The 18795-nt window shown below is 65.0% G+C and overlaps 6 protein-coding genes across 6 annotated transcripts; all 6 read right to left on the bottom strand.

Moving 5' to 3' along the window:
* Positions 1-1012: 1012 nt before the first annotated feature.
* On the bottom strand, positions 1013-1517 carry PFL1_05429 (uncharacterized protein; the record flags this gene model as incomplete). The annotated part of the gene is made up of 2 exons (XM_007882960.1): positions 1013-1074; positions 1172-1517. 2 exons carry the CDS (start codon positions 1515-1517, stop codon positions 1013-1015), a joined length of 408 nt encoding a protein of 135 aa, XP_007881151.1.
* Positions 1518-3298: 1781 nt separating this feature from the next.
* PFL1_05428 (uncharacterized protein) lies at positions 3299-3765 on the bottom strand (the record flags this gene model as incomplete). The annotated part of the gene is made up of 2 exons (XM_007882959.1): positions 3299-3360; positions 3432-3765. The coding sequence occupies 2 exons, from the start codon at positions 3763-3765 to the stop codon at positions 3299-3301; spliced, it is 396 nt and encodes a 131-aa protein (XP_007881150.1).
* Positions 3766-5607: 1842 nt separating this feature from the next.
* PFL1_05427 (uncharacterized protein) lies at positions 5608-6114 on the bottom strand (the record flags this gene model as incomplete). The annotated part of the gene is made up of 2 exons (XM_007882958.1): positions 5608-5684; positions 5772-6114. The coding sequence occupies 2 exons, from the start codon at positions 6112-6114 to the stop codon at positions 5608-5610; spliced, it is 420 nt and encodes a 139-aa protein (XP_007881149.1).
* A 1053-nt stretch (positions 6115-7167) lies between these two features.
* PFL1_05426 (uncharacterized protein) lies at positions 7168-7705 on the bottom strand (the record flags this gene model as incomplete). Its single annotated transcript, XM_007882957.1, has 2 exons — positions 7168-7241; positions 7348-7705. The coding sequence occupies 2 exons, from the start codon at positions 7703-7705 to the stop codon at positions 7168-7170; spliced, it is 432 nt and encodes a 143-aa protein (XP_007881148.1).
* Positions 7706-8750: 1045 nt separating this feature from the next.
* PFL1_05425 (uncharacterized protein) lies at positions 8751-10427 on the bottom strand (the record flags this gene model as incomplete). The annotated part of the gene is made up of 1 exon (XM_007882956.1): positions 8751-10427. The coding sequence occupies one exon, from the start codon at positions 10425-10427 to the stop codon at positions 8751-8753; it is 1677 nt and encodes a 558-aa protein (XP_007881147.1).
* Positions 10428-12276: 1849 nt separating this feature from the next.
* Positions 12277-17732, bottom strand: PFL1_05424 (uncharacterized protein; the record flags this gene model as incomplete). Its single annotated transcript, XM_007882955.1, has 4 exons — positions 12277-13310; positions 13454-13789; positions 13891-16591; positions 16710-17732. The coding sequence occupies 4 exons, from the start codon at positions 17730-17732 to the stop codon at positions 12277-12279; spliced, it is 5094 nt and encodes a 1697-aa protein (XP_007881146.1).
* Positions 17733-18795: the final 1063 nt, after the last annotated feature.

Genomic DNA, 18795 nt, shown 5'->3' with positions numbered 1-18795 from the left:
CCAAACCGGAGCCTGCCTGCCAGGTTGGCTGGCTTGGGCTGGAACAGGCGGGATATGTAGAGATCGAAGCTCAGGCAGGCTAGGCAGGCGGGGCGGTGCTTTGGCTGACTGATCGGCCTGGCGCCCGTGCACGTCCCTCGCGCCGCACCTGCCTGTCTGGTGCTGGCTGGGACGATCAGGCTAGGCGGGGCTCAGCTGCGGCCGAGATGCGAGCAAGCAGGCCAGAGAGGCAGCCAGGCCGCGCCAGCGCAGGCCGGCTCGATTGGGACCAGGCCGCCGCTCCTTCGACGTCTGGCTGCTCAGCCAGCCAGCCAAGCCCGGCCTCGCGGCCCGCCTCGATCGATGTCGGAAGCACGTCAGCCAGCCAGGAGGTAGGACTACTCGCCCCACCGCCGCACAGGCCCCTTTCTGCCTGCCTCCTTTGAACCCACTCCCCGCACTGCCCCACTGCCCGCCTTCCCGCCTGCCCGCCTGCCCGCCTTCATCCCTTTTTCGCTGCACCCCGGCCTGGCTCTGCAGCATCGGATCCGCACACCAGCAGACAGCGGCCTCTGAGTCGCTCTACCGGTCCTCGCCCGCCATCGACGCACCGCCCATCCGGACCCCGCTCACCATCGCCGACCTACCTTCCCAGCAGCCGCGATTGCGACCCCGCAGAGCCCCAGACTGGCGCTGGCTGTGAGTACGGTGGTGAACAAATGAAAACGATGTTGACGAATCACGGCGACATGGCTCAAACTGTGTGGGAGAGGCAGGGTGGCGTCTGGCTACACGTCGAAACGAGGAGCAGGCGGTCTACGGCTGACATCGCTGCGTTGACGGTGTCGCCAAGGGCCCCCCAAAAGGTCATCGTTGGACCGCCTCGACGCTCGTGGAACGAGCGCCGTCTTGCGGTCCGAGGAACGCCGAGGCGCATCGCGACCAGCGGCGGTTCGACGGCCGTGCAAGACGAGCCAAGGCGCTTCCCGAACGAGTACGACCGACCTTTGAAGACCTGGCACACTCAACCAGCTCAGGTCCACTTCATGTTCGAGAGGTCCGCCGTGCCAATGTTGCGGCCGTTGCCGTCGGTGACTGCATGGGCCAGGACAGGCGATTCCGGACGTGGATCTCGGCGATAAGCGACGGCCCGCGACTCCCGTATATGACCCCCTGCCGCATCACTACTCACAGACCAGGCGAGATCCGGGAATGGCCTTGTTCGAGGCGATCAGATTGCGGTAGCTCATCTCGAGGTTGACGAGGTTACCATCGGGTGCGCCAGGGAACCCGCCGCACTGGTTGTACATGCCGCCCGCCTGAATGCCCGTGTTCTTGTAGAACAGCTCCCAACGAGACTGGTCGCTCGCATCGGCGGCCTTGTTGGCAACAAAGCAGAAGTTTTTGAGGTCGGTGTCGTACTTGAACAAGCCGCCGAGGGTATAGGCGGGCGTGTGATCGAGCGCGATGGTGTGAAGCACGGCCGACGCCGAGCCGATCAGAAGAGGGACGATGGTGAAGAGAGCAGCGAGCTTCATGGTGACGAGGTGAGGTGAGGTGAGTTGAGGTGAGTTGAGGTGAGGTGAGGTGGATGAGCTGAGGAAGGGGGTCAGATAGAGGGCTTTTTATAGCCGTATGACCATGGCCATGGGCCGGGCTAGGGCATCCCGTCCTGCTCGATAAAGGCCGCACAGGGTGCTGTCCGCTCTTGCTGACGGCCTTGGCTCCGCAAAGCGCCCCAGTCGGGCCGGACCGCGCGGTAGGCCCACGAACGGCTAGATCGAGTGGCGTACAAGGGGAGGACGTTTGGGTCGCCACAGGTTGCCAGCACGGATGCGTGTTCGGCGCCGGCTCCCCCTTTGGCTGCAAGCACGACAATAGCACGCCTCGAGCCCCACGTTCGGGCGTTTGAATATGTATGGACGTACGTAACCGATTTTTCTTGTACGTGGCAGCCGTATCTCGCACTACTGCGCTCATCGCATGTGTACGTACCACACAGCAACCAGGGGCCGAAGGAGTCGGCCGACCAACCCACCAGGCAATCGGCGACGCAACGTCGGCTTACGCTCAGGGGGCGTTCATGGCTCGTACTTCGACCTGGTTCGATCTGGTTCGTCGTGGGATGACCTCTTGCGAGCTGCAGCGGCAGCCTCGATTTGGTCCTGCACGTATGACCGTCACACAGAGCGCAGCGAGAGCGTATTGCGATTGACGTCCAAGCGCGCCCACACGACGGTGCCCCGACGGCAGGCGTCCCGGCATCAGGACGAATCGAAGCCCCGTTGCCGTGCCACCCAATCGTGCGTGGGTGCACCAAGTCAACCGACCCACATCCCGACCTCACAAGCATCGTGTCGGTATCGGGTGTGCACAGCCTCGGTGCCCGCCGCCGCCCACTTGCCCGCCCACACCGCACCGCGCATTGGGCGCCGTCCCCTTTTGACTGCGACGTTTTGGACCCTCTCCTGGGCGGCTTCGGTCGCGAGCGACGTTGGCAAGCTAGTGACGGGTATCGATGGCGCTCCTTGTACACTAGACTGCTCGCAACTTCGGGCCGCGATCCCCGGTCAGGCTCACTCGGCTGCAACGACCGGAATGAGAGAATGGGCGTGGAGCGGTGACAACGGCCAGAATTGTCGGGAGGCCATCGAGCTGCGGCGCAAGGCTCTCGGGTGCGCTCCGAGTGCGGGGCTGCGTCTTTCGACACGGAGCCCGGCAAGACAGCCGGCTTTGGAAACGTACTGCGAGCAAAGGTCAGCAGCAGCGTCGCGTGCCTCCCACACGCCCCAGAGTTGCCGCCGGTGCTCTTGTGCTGCGTTCGTTGGGGTCAATGGCCTCAACACCCCGCATCTCGGGCGACAAACATTGACTTCCTGGCGGCCGGCGTGGCGCCCTCCGACACGATGGTAACTACATTCGTGGTGCGCAGGTGAAACCCCCTGACTACCCTCTTTCCTCGCTTTCGAGGGCATTTACACAGGTTCGAACGGCTGGACACACACATTCTGCCAGTCGCACTGTCGTTTTGTGATGCCCACACAGGCGATCGCTGGCAAAGGCTCATGTAGAGTAAGAAATCATGAAAATGAGAAGCAGAGCTGAGGCACCCAGCGACACTTTCGGGCTCTGGGGGAGGGGAAAGAAGGGGGTCAGGGGAGGGGGCGAGGAGGCGGTGTGTAGATGATGCTAGACCGACAAGGTCCAACGAGTGGTAGGTGTTGAGAGTAGCGTCTCGTGAGTCGCCGCGTCGGCTCAAACGGCTGGATGAGAGACAGCGCGCTTCTCGCACCCAGCGTCGGGCTGCTTTTCGCCACCCCTAACCGACACGATGCCACACCTCGTTAAGGTTGTGGGTCATCCGATTATCCCCGTAGAGGTCTTGTGATATGGCGAGAGATGCTCGTCAGCAGAGCAGCCCAGTCCTATGGCATCTACCACGCTTGACTCACAGTCAATCCTGGCGCCAGGCACCGGACGTCCATCGGCGATGAGGTTGATGATCTGCTTGAGGTAGATCTCACCGCCACCTTGGTTCATCAAGGCACCGCAATCGCCGTAGCTACCTTGAACAGCGTCTTGTTCGTTCAGCTTCAAGAACCACAACCTGTCGACCTCGTCGCTGACCGGCTTCAGCGGAAAGTAGCAAATCTTGCTCGTGAGCTTGTCCGCAGTGAGAAAGCCTTGAGACCCGTCGGACCAAGTGAAACCGAGGATGAAGTTGTTGGACGCCGGGGCGCCAAAGGCCAGCGTCGGAACGAGGGAAAGAAGAGCAGCAAGCTTCATGGCGGACGGTGGGGAAGGTTGAGGGAGTTTAAGAAGGATGGTCTGAAGGAGGGGGAGGAGGGTTGTTCGAGCGATGTGAGTTGAAGAAGGGGGCAGTCGGGAGGGAGGTGCCAGGGCATTTTATAGCCCAACGGCCAGCTCAGGGCTGGCTAGGACTTCCTCAGTTGGCCTTTAAAGAACGCGACTCCGTCGCGGCCTCGTTTGAGCATGCCAGGCCGGAAAGTTGATGAGATGAGAGACCTGTCCTCGGGCTGGGGCTCAGAGACGTGATAGCGCTAGCTTCAAGCGTGTTCACGCCAGTACAGCATGAGGCCCGGTTATGGCGCCATTTTGCTCATCTTCTGTTTCGTCCTCGCGTCGAGCGGCACGATGCGAGTAGTCCCAATTTGCTCGTGGAGACAGCTGTTATCCTATGTATATATGTGCCGCCCCACGCTCTTATCGTCCGTAGGTGGCAACTAAAACCCCCACAAGCCGGAAATCGGCGCCAAAGATGGTCGGAGCAATCGTGCCTGGAACAGACAGAGGCCGGGATGGGCGTGCCCAGATCCTGACAACGGAAGACCCACAAAGCTAAGGCGGTGACCTCAATTGCAGCACTACACATGCACCCACCTCGTCTCTACATATTTGAGCATGGTGCGGCAGTCGTTAAAGCGGCACCTGAGTCGAGAGCAAGCTACCATTCACTGTGCGCCGTTCGTTGTCCCTGCTCTTTCGCACCACGCTCCTGCCACGCCCATGTTCCGACGCTGGTACGGGAACTACACGCTGCACCGCCTTATATGTCCTCAATCGCCGTTGACCCATCGACAGTTCGCGCGATGGACAAGGGAGCTTCGACCCCCACCCACCTTCGGCACCGTTGCTGGCATTTGCCGTTCAAGGGCAGCAATACAGTAGCTTACAGAACAGCGTGCTTTCAGGCCTCGTGATGCTCACCCATGCCCGTCGTCCATGCTACGGACCGGCTCGAGCTCCGTTTCATGACAAATGGTACAAGCCTGGCTGCACGCCGCGACGCTCAAAGCAAGGCGTGGGGCGGGCTTGAGTGGGGGGCGACCCGGGTCGCTCGGGTGCAAGGCCGCGGCTCGTGGAACATGTGGGCCCTCTGTTGCCCGTCTGGTGGGTCAAGCTGTGGGACGACAACCATGCTCGACGGAGAACGACGCCGGAAGTTGGCCCCGGGCCGGTCATCGGAAAGGTACCCGTATCTTGCCTCCCCCACTCCGGGTGCAAGGAGGTGGGCGATCGCTCGTTGTGGTCCCGCCGTCAGCGGCAGGAAGTCCTCCATCGGACTGGCTTCCATGGTCCGGACGGGAGCGAGCCGGGCCCGCGAGGCGCGGGTCTGCCTTGGAAGGAACTATCCGGCCCTGGCGCGCAGCTTCAGGCTTCACTGAAGGCAGGTCTGCGCTGATCGAGGGTCGGACCACGTCGCCACGTCAAGATCGATCGATCAGGAGCCCAGGCATACGGTCAAGCGTTTCATTCAACGCCCTCAACGCTCGGATTGTATTTCGAGAGGGCCGCAAAGTGGAAGAACGCAGCCCGACATGGACCGTCGACAAGGGCCGCCGAACGATGCACGCGTGCTAGTACACGCTGCGACAGCGGCCATGCCGACCACGCTAGAGTCAAGGAGGGAAGGAGAGGGTCGGACCGTATTCCGATGGGCGACGGAGGGGCTCGCAGCAAGGTGAGAGGACCAAAAGCAACGGCTTGACAACGTTTGCCTCTCCGAGACCGCGCGGAGCTGAACGGGCCCGGTCAGGCTTCGATTTGCCGCACCGAGATAGCATCGCATTCCACAGATGACCTTTAGCGATGCCGTGCGGTAATCGGCTACGTGTTGCTTGCAGCCGACAGCTGGCTGAAGACACCAGAAATGGGATAGTCCTCGTATTCGCCCTCGGATTGCACTGTATTAGGGATATCGGTGGGTCAAGGCGGCCGTAAGTGGTCCGATGTTGAAGCAAGTAGGGTCCCCCGCTTCGCAACCGACTCACATTTGATGCGGAGGTTTGAATAGGGCCGCCCATCCACGAGCTCCCGGAGCACATCGGTCAAGACGCGCGGCCACTTGGGATCGTCGGCATCCACCGGCTTGTTGTACCTGCCACTGACGACGTCCACCTTACTATCTTCATCGACGTACAGGTCCCAGTCCTGGGAGCTTGGGTCCGGGGCGACCTCGCTGATGTAGTAGAAGCCAACAGTCTGATCGTCGTAGTCATAGATCAGGTGGCCGATCTGGCCGTCGTGGGACTTGATGGCAAGTGTGTAGGCTTCGGCCCGCGCACCGGTAGTGGCGGCGAGCAAGAGCAAGCTGGAGATGGCGAGGAGCTTCATGTCGATGTGTAGCTGGGGTCTGCTCTCAGAGAGCGATGCCACGACTGCCCGCCTTTTATACCTTCTCGCCCTGCCTGGCCTTGGATGCAACTGCCCACAAGATGGGCGGACCTCGCGCGTTCACGGGATCGCGAGTCCCACCGTGCGATGGGATGCCTTCCGGGCCGGGAGACAGGGATTTGCTGAATCGAATGAGAGCAACCAAGTTGCTGCCTTCTGAGATTGCCGAGGGAAGTGGGTCATCGTCTCAATATCATCGGCAGGACGATCTTCCAGCAGACCACTATGGGGCCAGGCTGTCAAAGGCTGCCTCTTCTCCATCCGGACTTCGTCGAGATGGCGGACAACTGGAATTACCGGAGTGCGGCCTTCCGCTGGACCCCTTGGCCACAGATACCGACTTCCGTGGAAGCCTCCAGCAAGTCGACAATAATCATCGCCCCCGGACTGCCCTCGCCTGAGGGGAGGGCGGAGACTTTGCTGTGTTCCACAGCTTGGGCTCAGAACGGCGCTGCGGGATGCAAGCTGGACGCCGAATGGGACCCTTATCTGTCGCGACGGCAGCGCAGCCGTGGCCGAGCAGCCTCGTCTCAAAAGTCTACGGGAGCCAGAGCTTCACCTAGCTCTCGATCGAGCGGTTTTCGTATCGCTTTAGTCGCTAGAGTCCGCACTCGCCAGCTTTGCAGCCGCTATCTGCGATCCGCGCTGCGCAATCCACTACTGCCCAAATCCGCCCGCGCCCGCTACTCGTGGCGACCGTGCCGACCTCGCAGCGCGTTGAGACCGTCGACGCTCGTGGCCGACTACAGGACCGGGAGATGGGGACCATTTGATTCAGAGAATGGGACCTTGGTCCCGCAGAGACAAACGGCTGGTGCCTTTCGGCGACTACCAAGGCACCAAGTAGGACGACGCCCCGACCGCGGGGCTCGTTGGCAGGCGCCTGTGGTCGGGCTCCGCGCTGCCGCGCCGCACCTTGAAGGTACCTCGGCGCATGCTACGCCGAGTGGAGCGAGGTGCAGCCACCTGCTCCTGTCGAGCCTTGCGGCCGATCTAGGCGACCGTCCACCTGCCGGAGATCCACCTATTGTAGCAGGGTGTGTTGTCGAGCACCGCGGCGCCGACATCTGGGACCGGCTTACAGACTGTTACAGAGGTCAGCGCTCTGCCAACCTCCCTGCATGCGGCGTCTTCGACGCTCGCTTCCCAGCTGGACCCGCGGCTGTGACTTACTAGAGATCTCCAAACCGGGCACGTCCTTGCCGTCGATGATGGACCAGCCGAGGGTGACTAGGTTCACGCCTGCATCCCAGCAGGCTCCGATGAGAGCCTCATCGTGGAGCGGTTCACCGTTGGCAAACATCTGCCAGTCCAGGCCCTCGGTGCCGGGCGTCGGCTGGTTCGGGTCGAGCTTGAAGCACATCTTGGGCTTCGGTCCCGTGATGAACTGGATTCGAGACTTGATCTTTACGCCGTATCCGAATGTCAGGATCGTGAAGCGCCATTCGTACGTCTTGCCAGACGGCAAGGACGGCGCGGCCAGCGCCAAGGGCGCGACGGCGAGGGCGGTGAGGAGGGCGGAGAGCTTCATGCTTGTCGGTCTGGTCAAGGCTTGTGTGTCGGGGAGTTTGGCCTGCACGGTTGGAGTGTTGAGGTGCGGTCGAGGTCTTTGCGGGCGCAGGATGTCCGGCTTTATAGAGGCCAGGCGTGGCTCTCGGAGGGACGCAGACACAGACGAGGGGCTTGTACGCCCCCACCTCCCGTCGCCCACGGTGGGGGTCCTCGTCGCTGCGCACCACGTCAGTCAGTGTTCGCTGGCATCTTTAGGTCGAGGACCCACCCCCTTTGCTTCTAGCGGGTCCTCTGTCCTCGCGGCAGTTGCGTTCCGGCTGAAGAAATGGGGCGCCAAACGCACCTCATCACGCAAAGTCCATTGCTGCACCACCCCATGCCAGTTCCGTAATGTTGTGGGTCAGCATGTGGGTAGGTTCAACATTGATGATGTGGCATGACAGCCAAGGTCTGATCCGGGATCGCGATTCGTCGAGCGGCCGTCCGGTCGTACGCCTTCCACCCGGAGCGTCGCACAGGTCGCCAGTGGGCCGCAGACGGTCCAGGTGGTGACGTGTGATGCCCGAGCAGGAGCAGCAGCAGGAGCAGGGTCGTACCAGCTCGCTGCGTCTGAGCTGGCATCGTACGTGCCCATCTGTCTTGCCCGGACCCATGGTCAGAGGCGGCGACTAGCTAGGCCTAGTCAGGGCTCATCCCCTCGCCCCTTCGCATCGAGGCTAGCGACCGATCCGTGCCTCCAACCCGAAAGCCACGACGGACACAAAACGATCCGGCGCTCATGCCCCACCTTCCTGGGCTGGTTCAAACGGGTTCAGCCCCGCAAGCGCACCAACGGACACGCCATCGGGGGCAGAGGTAGGTCGTTGCATTGCGTGTAGAGTCGTGGATCGTGATGCTTTGTATGTGGCGAGCGCGGGAAGAGGGTATCTATGAATGCTTCGTGGCGTTTCGAATGTGTCGTGAACGTGGAAACAGGTCGTTGGCGTTGGTGGATCGGATGCTGGCCGGCGCCGCAGCGTTGGCAGAGACGCAGACCGAGGTAGAGACGCGTCGATGCGGGCGCGTCAGCAAGCGACGACGGCGTCGAGTGGCGAGGGAAGTTGGCCCTGGCCCGGACCCTGGCCCCGTCCTCCGTCGAAGAGCTTGAGCCCGTCGCCGCCGCCGTCGACGTCGCTGTCGCTGTCAGCATAGTCTGGTCCGTACTCGCCGTGGTCTCTCCACCCCATCAAGGGCAGCCCGCAGAAGCCGGGACCGCGCTCATCCAGCTCCTCTTCGGCATCGTCGTTGCCCCCGCGCGCCCGCTTCTCGGATCCAGGAGCGTCGCCGCGGCCGTCGCCGCCGCCGTCAGGGTCGACACCGCGTTTGCCTCGCCCCCGCCCACGGTACCGTCGATCGGCGCCCGTATCGGCTTGGTGGCGATCCGACATCGGTCGACGGCGGACCTCGCCGACGCCGCGCAGCCTGGCCTGCTGGCAGTGCCCGCTGTAGTACCCGGCTCCGATGGCGAACACCGTCACGCCGGCGCTCAGGCACATGGTCGTCACCAGGCCGTACAGGAGGCGGCCGTTGTGTTGGGCGGTGACGTAGGCAAGGATGCCGATGACTTCGAGGATCGCTCCGGACGGCACGATCCAGCCCGTCGCGAGCGTCAGGCGGTCCAGGATGCATGCCGCTTTGATCGACAGTCGCTTCTTTGGCGCCGCCGCCGTGGGCGAGCTGTACACGTCGTTGGCCCCTCGGCGGTGCATGCTGGCGGAACGCCGGCCCGCCCCGTGTTCGTCTGCGCCCTGGAGCGTGATGCTGACGACGATGCAGATGGTGGCCGTCATGGCGCCCCAGATCTCGAGAAAGAGGGCCGCGAAGCCGAACCCGACGCTGGTCGGGTGCAGATCGCTCTTGTAGAGCGTCAGCAGCGTGCCCTGCGTGCCTGCCAGCAGCGTGGCGACCGTGGCCCAGCTGGTGAGCATCTGCTTGGCCTGGGGCACCGTCCAGTCGTTGTGCGAGAGGCTCGAAAAGAAGGCGTCCAGCCCAGAATCGCCCGCGCTCCTCGTCCGGATCACGGGCATCCACGTCCACCGGCCGGGCGAAGTCTCGATGGGGTGCCATTCGCCGTGGCCGCCGTACGTCGCGAGGCCAGGGCGCGCCTCGATGCGCTGCAGCTGCGGCTGCCAATCGCGCGGCGGACTCGGCCAGTAACCGCCGTCGACAGCGGAAGGGTTCGAGTGGCAGGATGAGGAGCCACTGCTCGCCTCCTGTGCTTGCGCCGCCGCATCCTGTCGAGATCGCGCGCCGCCGTCCTCGAGCTTGGAAGAGGTCGGGGTGACGTTGTACCCGGGCGGAGGGATGTAGAAGCCTCGCTGGGCGGATGCCGTGGGCCCTCGCTGGCTGGGGCGGTAGGCTTCTCTGGGGCGGTAGGGCTCCGGATCGTAGCGGGGCCGTGTGCCTGCTGATGCCGTCGTCGCGCCTGGGTCATAGGCCTGAGCCTTTGATGCCTGAGAGGGTCGGAGCGTGGCATCTACATCGTAGTCGCGTATCGGTGCGGCGGTGGCCCTCGTTGAAGCTTGATCGCTGCTCTGTCGGACCTGTGCCTTGTCGTGAACCTGGACCTGAACGGGCGCGGGAGTGTTGCCGAGGTGATCATGCCCCCTGCTCGTCTGGGATGGCGAGGGCGCTGGACGCTGTGGTGATGGTGGGTAGTTGCTGGACGCTAGAGGAGCGAGCGGCGGCGCATCCGGATACATCGGACTGTCTGCGGGGAGTTCGCGGTACCGTCGAGAGGGATGGACGGCCGCAGTGAGGGGGGTAGGTCGGTGACGGGTAGCGGCGTGATCCAAGGTGAGGGCCGCAACGGCAGCCACGAGGGAGGGAGGGGAGGGGGGGACGTAGATTGAGCACACGACGACGGCGTAGAGGCCTATCGGTCGAGAGAGGCAGGATGGCCGGGTCGAGAGCTGAGCGAGAGGGCTGAGGAAGCGAGGGACAGGGCGAGGATGAGGAGGGAAACTGAGGAAGGGGAAGAGGACGAGGGGAGGGAGGGAGGGAGAGGGAGGGGGAAAGGAGGATGGACCTGGTGGCAAGCCATCGAGGGAGGGGGACTCACGAGCACAAGCCCTGGCCTTAGGCTGCTAGGCACACGCACGCGCGTACACGCTCGCCAGGACCCTAGATGGTTAGCCTCAAACGAGACAACCTAGCGAGGCAGTATTGCGCCCCAAGGCGGTGGGAGCGACCAAGTGCAGCCCCAGCCCCAGCCCTGGGCGCAGGATGCGACGGGATGAGAGGGGGGCGTGGCGAGGGCACCGCGTACGGCTGCGGTATCGTCGTCCGTCCGCTCGAAATGATGCCCACCCCAATCCGAGGTCGTGCCACCGGTCTCGTCTCCGGGTGCGAGGAGCAGTCGCCAATCCTCTATCTGAGGCCGGGTCGCGGAGAGCGAGGAGGGACGATGGCAGTACGGCCTTCAACGACGCACGCATACGCAGCATGAAAGGAAAGCTAAGGGAGACCCTTGCCAAACCAAGCCAGGGCGGGGCGAGGGGGGAGGGGGGTGGGGGGGCAAAGAGGCCGTCAGTTCTCTGGTCCTGTTGGATTGCGCCTGGGCCAGAAGGGCATGGCATACCTACCGGGCGGTCCAGATGCTAGGCAGGTCATGCATGCATGCATGTTGATCTCGACGATGTGGTATGACGCCGGCATGCCCTAGCCTAGCCTAGCCCGTCGACACACGAGCAGAGAGGCAGCCTAGGGAGATGCGATTCGATGCGATGGGATGGAGAGAGAGAGAGGACGAGAGTCAGGGGCGCCGTACAGCGTCAGCGTACAGGGCCTGGCGCCCTACGCCCACATTTGCGCACGCTGGCCAAGCCAAGCCGTGCCTATTCTCCGCAACCCACCCTCCGCACCCCGCACCCCGCACCCCCCCTATTCTCCTTTTCCCCGTCCACCCCACCCCGTTCGTGCGTCTTGACAGGAAGACGGCGACGGCCAGACTCCCCCAACGCCACCAGCGCAGCCCGTCGACCCGATTTCCCCAGACCCCTTCCCCGCTCGACGGCCTGCCTCGTCGACTAGACCCAGCCAGAGACCCGCACCGGACCGCATGGTGGATGATTCCCTTTGCATTTCTTCTCTCTCTCGCCAAGATCGACGGACGCAGATAGGTCGACAACGGAAAAACGAACAACAACGATAGGTAGGCCAAGGTGGGTGGACGGGTGCTTGGCGAGGAGCCAAGGCGGTTGAAAGGCAGGCTGAAGAAGCACGCAGAAGCCTTGACGGTGGTGCGAAATCGCGCAACCTGGGGCGTCGATAGGAGAATGAATACGGCACGGCAACAAGGCGAGTGTGACCACGAGGAAGTCGGCTCGGCGCAGGCCCCACACCTCCGGCCATGCCACGCCGGCACGCCACCCTCTCCGTAGGCACCAAGAGGGCCGGGACCGAGCCGGCGCCCTAGAAATACGATAAAGGACCATGGCGCTAGGCAAGAAGAATGACAGGTGAGAGGTGAGAAGGCTAGATGTAGATGTAGATCAAAGCACCCGTGGCCTTGCTTTGCAAGCAAGGCGGCCCGCCGTTTGCCGCTCGCGCTCAGCTCGACCGCTGCTCGACCGGCATGTTGCGATTCCGCTCGCCGCCGTCCGAGGGCGTGCCGCTGCGAGGGTAGAAGCCCTGCGGCGTCGACGGCTGCTGGCCCGAGCCGTAGCTCGCCGCCGCATGGTGGTGATGATGGTTGTTGTGGTGCGCCTGCCCCGGCTGCTGCGGCTGCTGCGGTTGCTGCTGCTGCGGATGCCCAGAGACCGACGGCAGGCCCGGACCGTTGAGCTGCGTCGGCGTCCGCGGCGGCTGCCCGCCGTGGCCGCCCGGCCCAAACGTCGACGGCTTCTGCGGCGTCGCATGGCTCGACGGCGGCAGCCTGTCCGTCGGACTGGAAAAGTTGGCCGCCCCGCCGCTGCCCGCCGACCACGGCCCACCGCTGTCCGGGCTGCGCGAGTAGGCGTTGCCAGCACCGAGCTGCTGGGCGTGGGGCGCGTGGCCGGTGCCGATGCCGTTGCTGCCGCTGCTGCCGCTGTGGTTGTTGCTGCTGCCGCGGTAGCTGTGGCTCTCCATCTGGATCTGCCGCATCGTCGTCGGCGGGTGCATGTCTGGCCGATGTCGGTTCGTCATCTCGCCAGCGTGGAAGGGCCCGTTGCCCGTGCCGCGCGGCCCGTTGACGCCGGGCACCCGCTGCCGCTTGGCGTACTTTTCACACTTTTTGAGGATGTCGCGCGACGTCAGCTCGGCCGACGCGCTGAGCAGCTCCCGGTCGTAGAGGACCGCCTCGAGCTCCTCGGGCACCGTCCAGAAGTCGTCCTGGTTCTCGAGCAGGTAGCTGACGGCGCGGTTGGCCAGGAACGTCTCGTCCTTGGCCGGGTCGGTGCCCTTCGAGTACAGGATGTTGGGGCAGATGACGGTGGCCAGGTTGGGCAGGTCCATCTTGCTGCCAGTCTCCTCGTCAATGTGCGAAAATGAGGCAACCCACTTGAGAAAGGCGAAGAGCACCTCCATCGTGTCGCGGTGGCTCTTGGGCAGCAGCACCGTCACCATGTGCAGGATCCGGCGCCGTTCGTCCTCCGACTCGAGCTCTGCGAGAGGGCAGCGGACGAAGGACGGCGGAAGAGGGGGCCAAGAGCGAAAGTCTGGTCAGAGGAGAGCAGCTGGCATGCCATCGATCGCACGCGCGCACTCGCGCACGCCGCAGCGCACGGCTCCGCAGTGCGATACTCACTCTGCGACATGACAAACAGCCGGTGCAGCTTGAACGTCATCAGCGGATCCGGCAGCTCGCGTAGGAACTTCTTGAGCAGCGCCGCCAGCTGCACCGGATTGTCGTCGAGCAGGTTGACCTGCGAGCTGTCGCGGTCGAGGGCCTCGGAGAGCTCCTTGAGCCGGCGGATGTTGCCGTTCTTTCGGAAGATGCCCTCGACCGACAGGTCCATCTGCTTCATGGCCGAGATGATGTCGTCGATAAACGACGGCACGCGGAGGTGTGCGGCGCTGGCGCCGAGCGTCGAGTCGGCGCCGTTGCGCTCCACGAGGATCTCGAGCGGAATACCAAACACGCCTGCCCAGCGGGTGCAGAAGAGGGGAGGAGCAGAGACCAGCGAGTCAGCGACAAGATGCCTCGTCGCAACGAGACCGGAGGCAACACGCGCGGCCACTCACCCTTCTTCTTGATCTCCTTCTTGTCTTTGCCGCCCTTGAAGAACTTGCCCCAGAACGTGTTCTTGCGCGTCTCGATGAACTCGATCAGGTCGTCGAGGTTGACCATGTCCTTGAGCGCCGACTGCTGCAGCATCATGACGGCCATGTGCTTGACGATAAACAGCTCGAGCGCCGAGAGCTCCGAGATGGTGCGGGCGCCCTCGTTGGGTATGGGCCGGTGCTGCTCGCGCGCCTGCTCCGCCTCGAGGATGTGCGGGATGTCGGCCAGCGTGATGCCGTCCTCGCTAGGGGCCGACTTGGCCATCTCGTCGCCCGAGGGCTGCCGCATCGGACCGTCCTCGCGGATGCGCACGTCGGTGTTGTGGCGCGCAAACGGCGGCCGGATGGGCACGATGGAGCCCGGCTCGGGTGCGGCGGGCGACGCGCCGCGCTGCATCGACGAGGCCGTCGGCGTCGAGGGGGGCTGCTGGATCGATGGCACCGCCTGCTGCTGCTGCTGGGCCGGCGTCGGCTGGGTGCCTCGGCCGCGGAAGTGCTGCTGCTGCTGCTGCTGCTGGACGTGCTGCTGCTGCGACGCGGCGATCGCCTGCTGGCTCTGCATCGACGGCTGGTACAGCCTCGGATCCCGCCCGCTCGGCGACGGCTCCCGCGAAGACGCCTGGGGTCGGGGCGAGCTGCGGTCGCCACGCGAGGATCCTGGGCTGGCGGACCTTGGCGAGCGACGCGACTCGAGCTGCTGGCTGGCGAGCTCGGTGGGCGAGGGCCGCTGCATGTCCGAAGTCTGAGTCTGCCGGCCCGAGGGGCTGCCGACGATCGTCGAGATGCGCGGCACCTTGGCCTTGGTCGAGAGCTTGCGGTCGAGGTTGACCGACTTCATCCGCTTGATGTCCTGCGAGTCGCGGTAGGCCTCGTGCATCGACACGCCGTTGTCGCCGTCGCCGTCGCCGTCGGCACCGCTGGCCCCGCTGCCGCGACCGGCATCCTGGCCGCCGACCGATGCCGCCGCGTCCTTGTGCGATGCGTCGCGCAGCGTGACAGGGGCCGTTGGCGGCGAGGGGGGCACCACGCCGCGCTTTCGCAGCAGCGCAAACAGGCGGTTGAGGGCGACGCGGAGGAGGAATGCGTACTGCTCGAGGCGCGTGACCGACTCGAAGCCTGACCGCAGCTGGCCCACAGCTGCGTGGACGCAGCTAGGGCAGAAGCACGCGTAGGTCAGGGCCGGGGGCCGCCCTGCACCGGCACCGGGGCCGACGCCACCACTCGACTCTTGTGGGGCACGCCGGACGACGTCGAGGCCAAACTGCGACGCCGGCAGCGGCTCGGGCGCGTCGGCCTTGGGCTCGGCGGGCTTCTTGGACGACAGGCCTTCGCGGATGGCCGGCCGCTTGCAGCCCTTGCACTTGAGGCAATTCGAGTGCCACCGTAGGTTGACGCCCATCCGGAGGCACTCTTCCTCGACCGTCTGCCCGCAGGCGACGCAGAGGTCGGTGGCCGTCTCGCCGGTCTCTGAGGATCCGGAGCTGGTGCTCCGCGGCAGGCTGCGGTAGCCGTACCACTTGCCGTCCGGTCCGACGGCGTTGGTGTCGAGCGAGGCAAACTGCTGGTCGTCGTTCTGCGAGCCCCCGAGCTTGGCCGAAAAGGCGAGCTGGCTGAGGAACCAGCCGAGCGCGCCGTCGTTGCCGTACTCGCGGTCGAGCTTGAGCGCGCCGGTGAGGGCGATGCGGATGAGGATCTTGAGGTAGTGGGCGAGGCCCGTGACGAGCGAGAGCAGCTCCTGAGTGATGCCCATCCGCCGCGCGCCCGTCTCCTGCGTGTGCGAGAGGAGCGAGAAGAAGTTGACGATCTTCTTGCACAGCATGCGCGCCTCGCGGATGTGCGAGATGCCCTTGGCCTCCTCGCGCCGGAAGTGCGCCTCGAGGTCGTCGATGGCCGAGAAGAGGACCTCGACGTGGAGGATGAAGCGCTCGGCCATCCGCACGCCGCCGAGGTAGCGGCCGCTGCTGACGTGGCGCAGCATCTCGGAGATGCAGGCGGCCGAGCTCTCCTCGAACGCCGAGAGCACCGTCCAGATGCGGTAGACGCGCTCCTCCATCCGCTTCTGCTTCTGCTTGAGGCTCGACGGCGTCTCCTTGGCCTCGATCTCGAGGGCGTCGACGGTGGGCATCGCGTCGGCCGCCACCGAGAGCGTCGGCGCCACGCCCGAGTTGGACGGCTCCGGCGCCGACGGCACCGTCGTCGGCTCGCTGGCGACGCCCTCGCGCGGCGTCGAGCCGGTCGGACACAGCTTGATGTTCCAGAACTTGTGGATCATGTAGCACTCGGGGTGCCAGTGCTCGTCGTTGTTGTTGCGATTGATCTCGACAAACTGCTTGAGGATGGCCGTCTTGCAGCCGGTGCACTTGATGGCGAAGCGGGTGCTGTAGTGGAAATGGCAGAAGACCTGGCTGTCGTGCTCGTAGTAGCTGTCCTGCGGGCCAAAGACGGTCGGGCAGACGGAGCAGGTGAAGTGCTCGACGTGGAACTTTTTGCCCAGCGCGGTGATGTAGCTGCCGCGCAGCGCGCCGCCGCACTTTGCGCAGATCAGGTCGAGCCGCCGGAAGTAGTCGGTCTCGCACAGCGGGAACAGCTTGCCCGTGCCGGCCGAGTCGACCATGTCGTCCGTCGCCGGGAAGAACTTGGCCGCCACCACCTTGTTGCAGTCCTGCAGGCCGAGGGGCGGCGCACAAGGAGCCAAGATGAGCAGACGAGGGGGCATTAGTTATATTGCCTGAGCAACGGGTCGAACCGGGGACGCGCGTTGAGGAGGCGAGGGTACTCACATTGCATCGGAAGCAGTCCAGGTGGTAGACGCTGCCGAGGGCGCGCACAAACTGGCCCGTCATGACCTTGCCGCACGCGCGGCAGCTCTGCTCCTTGCGGCTCGAGTGGCCGCGCTCCTTGCTGCTGAGCTGCGACTGGCTGCCGGACGCTCCTCCGCCGCCGGCGTTGCCCGAGGACGGCACCTGGCCCGCGCTGCCATCCGACATTCCGCTCTGCACCAAGGCGATGCTGGATCCGGGCATCGGCCCGCCGTCGGGCGAAGGCAGCGCACTGTGGGAACCCTTTCTGGCGGCCGCGTGGCTGCTGCCGTTGGCCTGCCCGCTGGTGTCGATCCGCGGCATGGGTCGCGAGGAGGCGCGGCGCGGAAGGTGTGGGCCGGGGCCAGGCACCGGTGCGACCCCCTCTCGAGCTGCGCCGCTGGCCTGCTGTGGGGATGAGGTCAAGCCGGCGGCGGCAGCACCCTCGTGCTTCTCCTTCTCCTGTTCCCAGCTCCAGCCCGGGTCGACGGCGCGGCTCTTGATCCTGTCGGTGTCCGCTCGCCGCCTTCCCCTCGCTTCGTTGCCCTCGCCGGGTACGTTGAGCGAAGGGCTGGGCGACAGCTCCGCCCTGTCTTGCTGCCGAAGGGCTGCGACGTCGGAGCCGGGTGCCGGCGAGTGCGAGCGCGACCCTGCGCCACCGCCACCGCCACCGCCACCGCCGCCCTCGTGCGACGAGGCACGCGAGCTGGACCTGAAGGCGCCCGGTGGCATGGGCCCGACGGGCGAGCGTCTGGCGCCGTGGTCTAGTCGCGAGGAGGAGGAGCCCTCGGCGGAGTCGGCCGTGTTCATCCTGGCGATGCCGACGCCGAGCTGGCCAGCGGCGTCGTCGGTGTCGTCGGCGGAGACGAAGTGCGAGTGGTAGGAAGAGCCGGCGTCGGACTGTCCTGTGTTGGACCGCTGTGGCGGTCTGCGCGGCGAGAGCTGGTCGCTCCAGGGGGCCTGGGCGGAGCTGCTAGGGCTGATGGGGGACCTGCCCTCTGGCATGCCTGGCCAGTTTCACCCCGCCGGAGTGTTGGACTGGGGGGTCGGTGCCGAGGCTCGGTACCTGCGGATGGGATCGAGGCCGGCGCCGAGCGTGTGTTCGAGGGGGCGTGACGGGTGGCGAGGGAGTACGAACGTCTATCGCGGGACGCTGCGGGGGCACAGTGTTGGACAGGTGGATGGCATCCGCGTGCCGAGGGAGGCGGCTGTCGAGTGTCGCTATAGGGAGAAGACGGTTGGGCGGGGGCGAGGCTCGACGGTCATACAGACTGGCTGGATGGCGAGTCGGAAGATGGCCAGGGGGATAGCGTTGCAATGTGCAAGGTGCAGGCGGCGGCGGTGATGGGCGAGGGACGAGGGAAGGGCGCAGCGGTGACAAAGGGGTCGGTGACGACGAGAGGGACAGGGACACAGGAGGAGGTTCAAGAGGCAAGGTGTGGGCAGGACGAGTGTCGATCGGTCGAGGCCGAGGTCAGAGGGCGAAGGGGGAAGGCAAGTTGGGTCGGGAGAGTCCAAGATGGGTGGCCGGATGGAGAAGGAGCCAAGCCACAAATGCTACGCCGAGGTGTTGGATTGACGCAGAGCAGGGTGCAACGGGTCCTCGAGAGGAAGGATGCAGAGTAGACGGGGCGAAGGACGGGCGGGGAAAGGTGGTAGACGTGTACCGCGCAGCTGTTGGCCGGAGTCTAGGACGACGTGGGGAGGCGAGAGATGGGCGAGCGGCGGATGAACGAGTGGCGCCGGCGCAGAGATTCGTGGAGAGATATGGTGTCGAGGTCGAGACGCGGGCGAGCGGGCGGGCGGTAGGGGTGATGGGTGGTGGGTGGTGGACGATGGGGGATAGCGTAGGGAGGATGATGGCGATGGCGAGGTCGCGAGGCGGCTAGGGAGGTGCAGTGTGTGTAGTGTGGCAGAGCAGCGGCGGCGGCGGCGGCAGCAGCAGCGGCGAGAGCAGAGTGGCAGCAGCGGCAGCCGCGGACGGAGGCGGCCACAGAGAGGGGGCGGGCGGGGTGAGGGGCGGGCAGGAGCTGGCTCGGTCAGTCGGTCAGTCGGTCAGTCAGTCTGT

This window comes from Pseudozyma flocculosa, assembly GCF_000417875.1.
Source record: "Pseudozyma flocculosa PF-1 unplaced genomic scaffold scaffold00019, whole genome shotgun sequence".
Classification (NCBI taxonomy): Eukaryota; Fungi; Basidiomycota; class Ustilaginomycetes; order Ustilaginales; family Ustilaginaceae; genus Pseudozyma; species Pseudozyma flocculosa.
The sequence above is the reverse complement of the archived record's forward strand: the minus strand, read 5'-3'. Positions and strand labels throughout refer to the sequence as shown.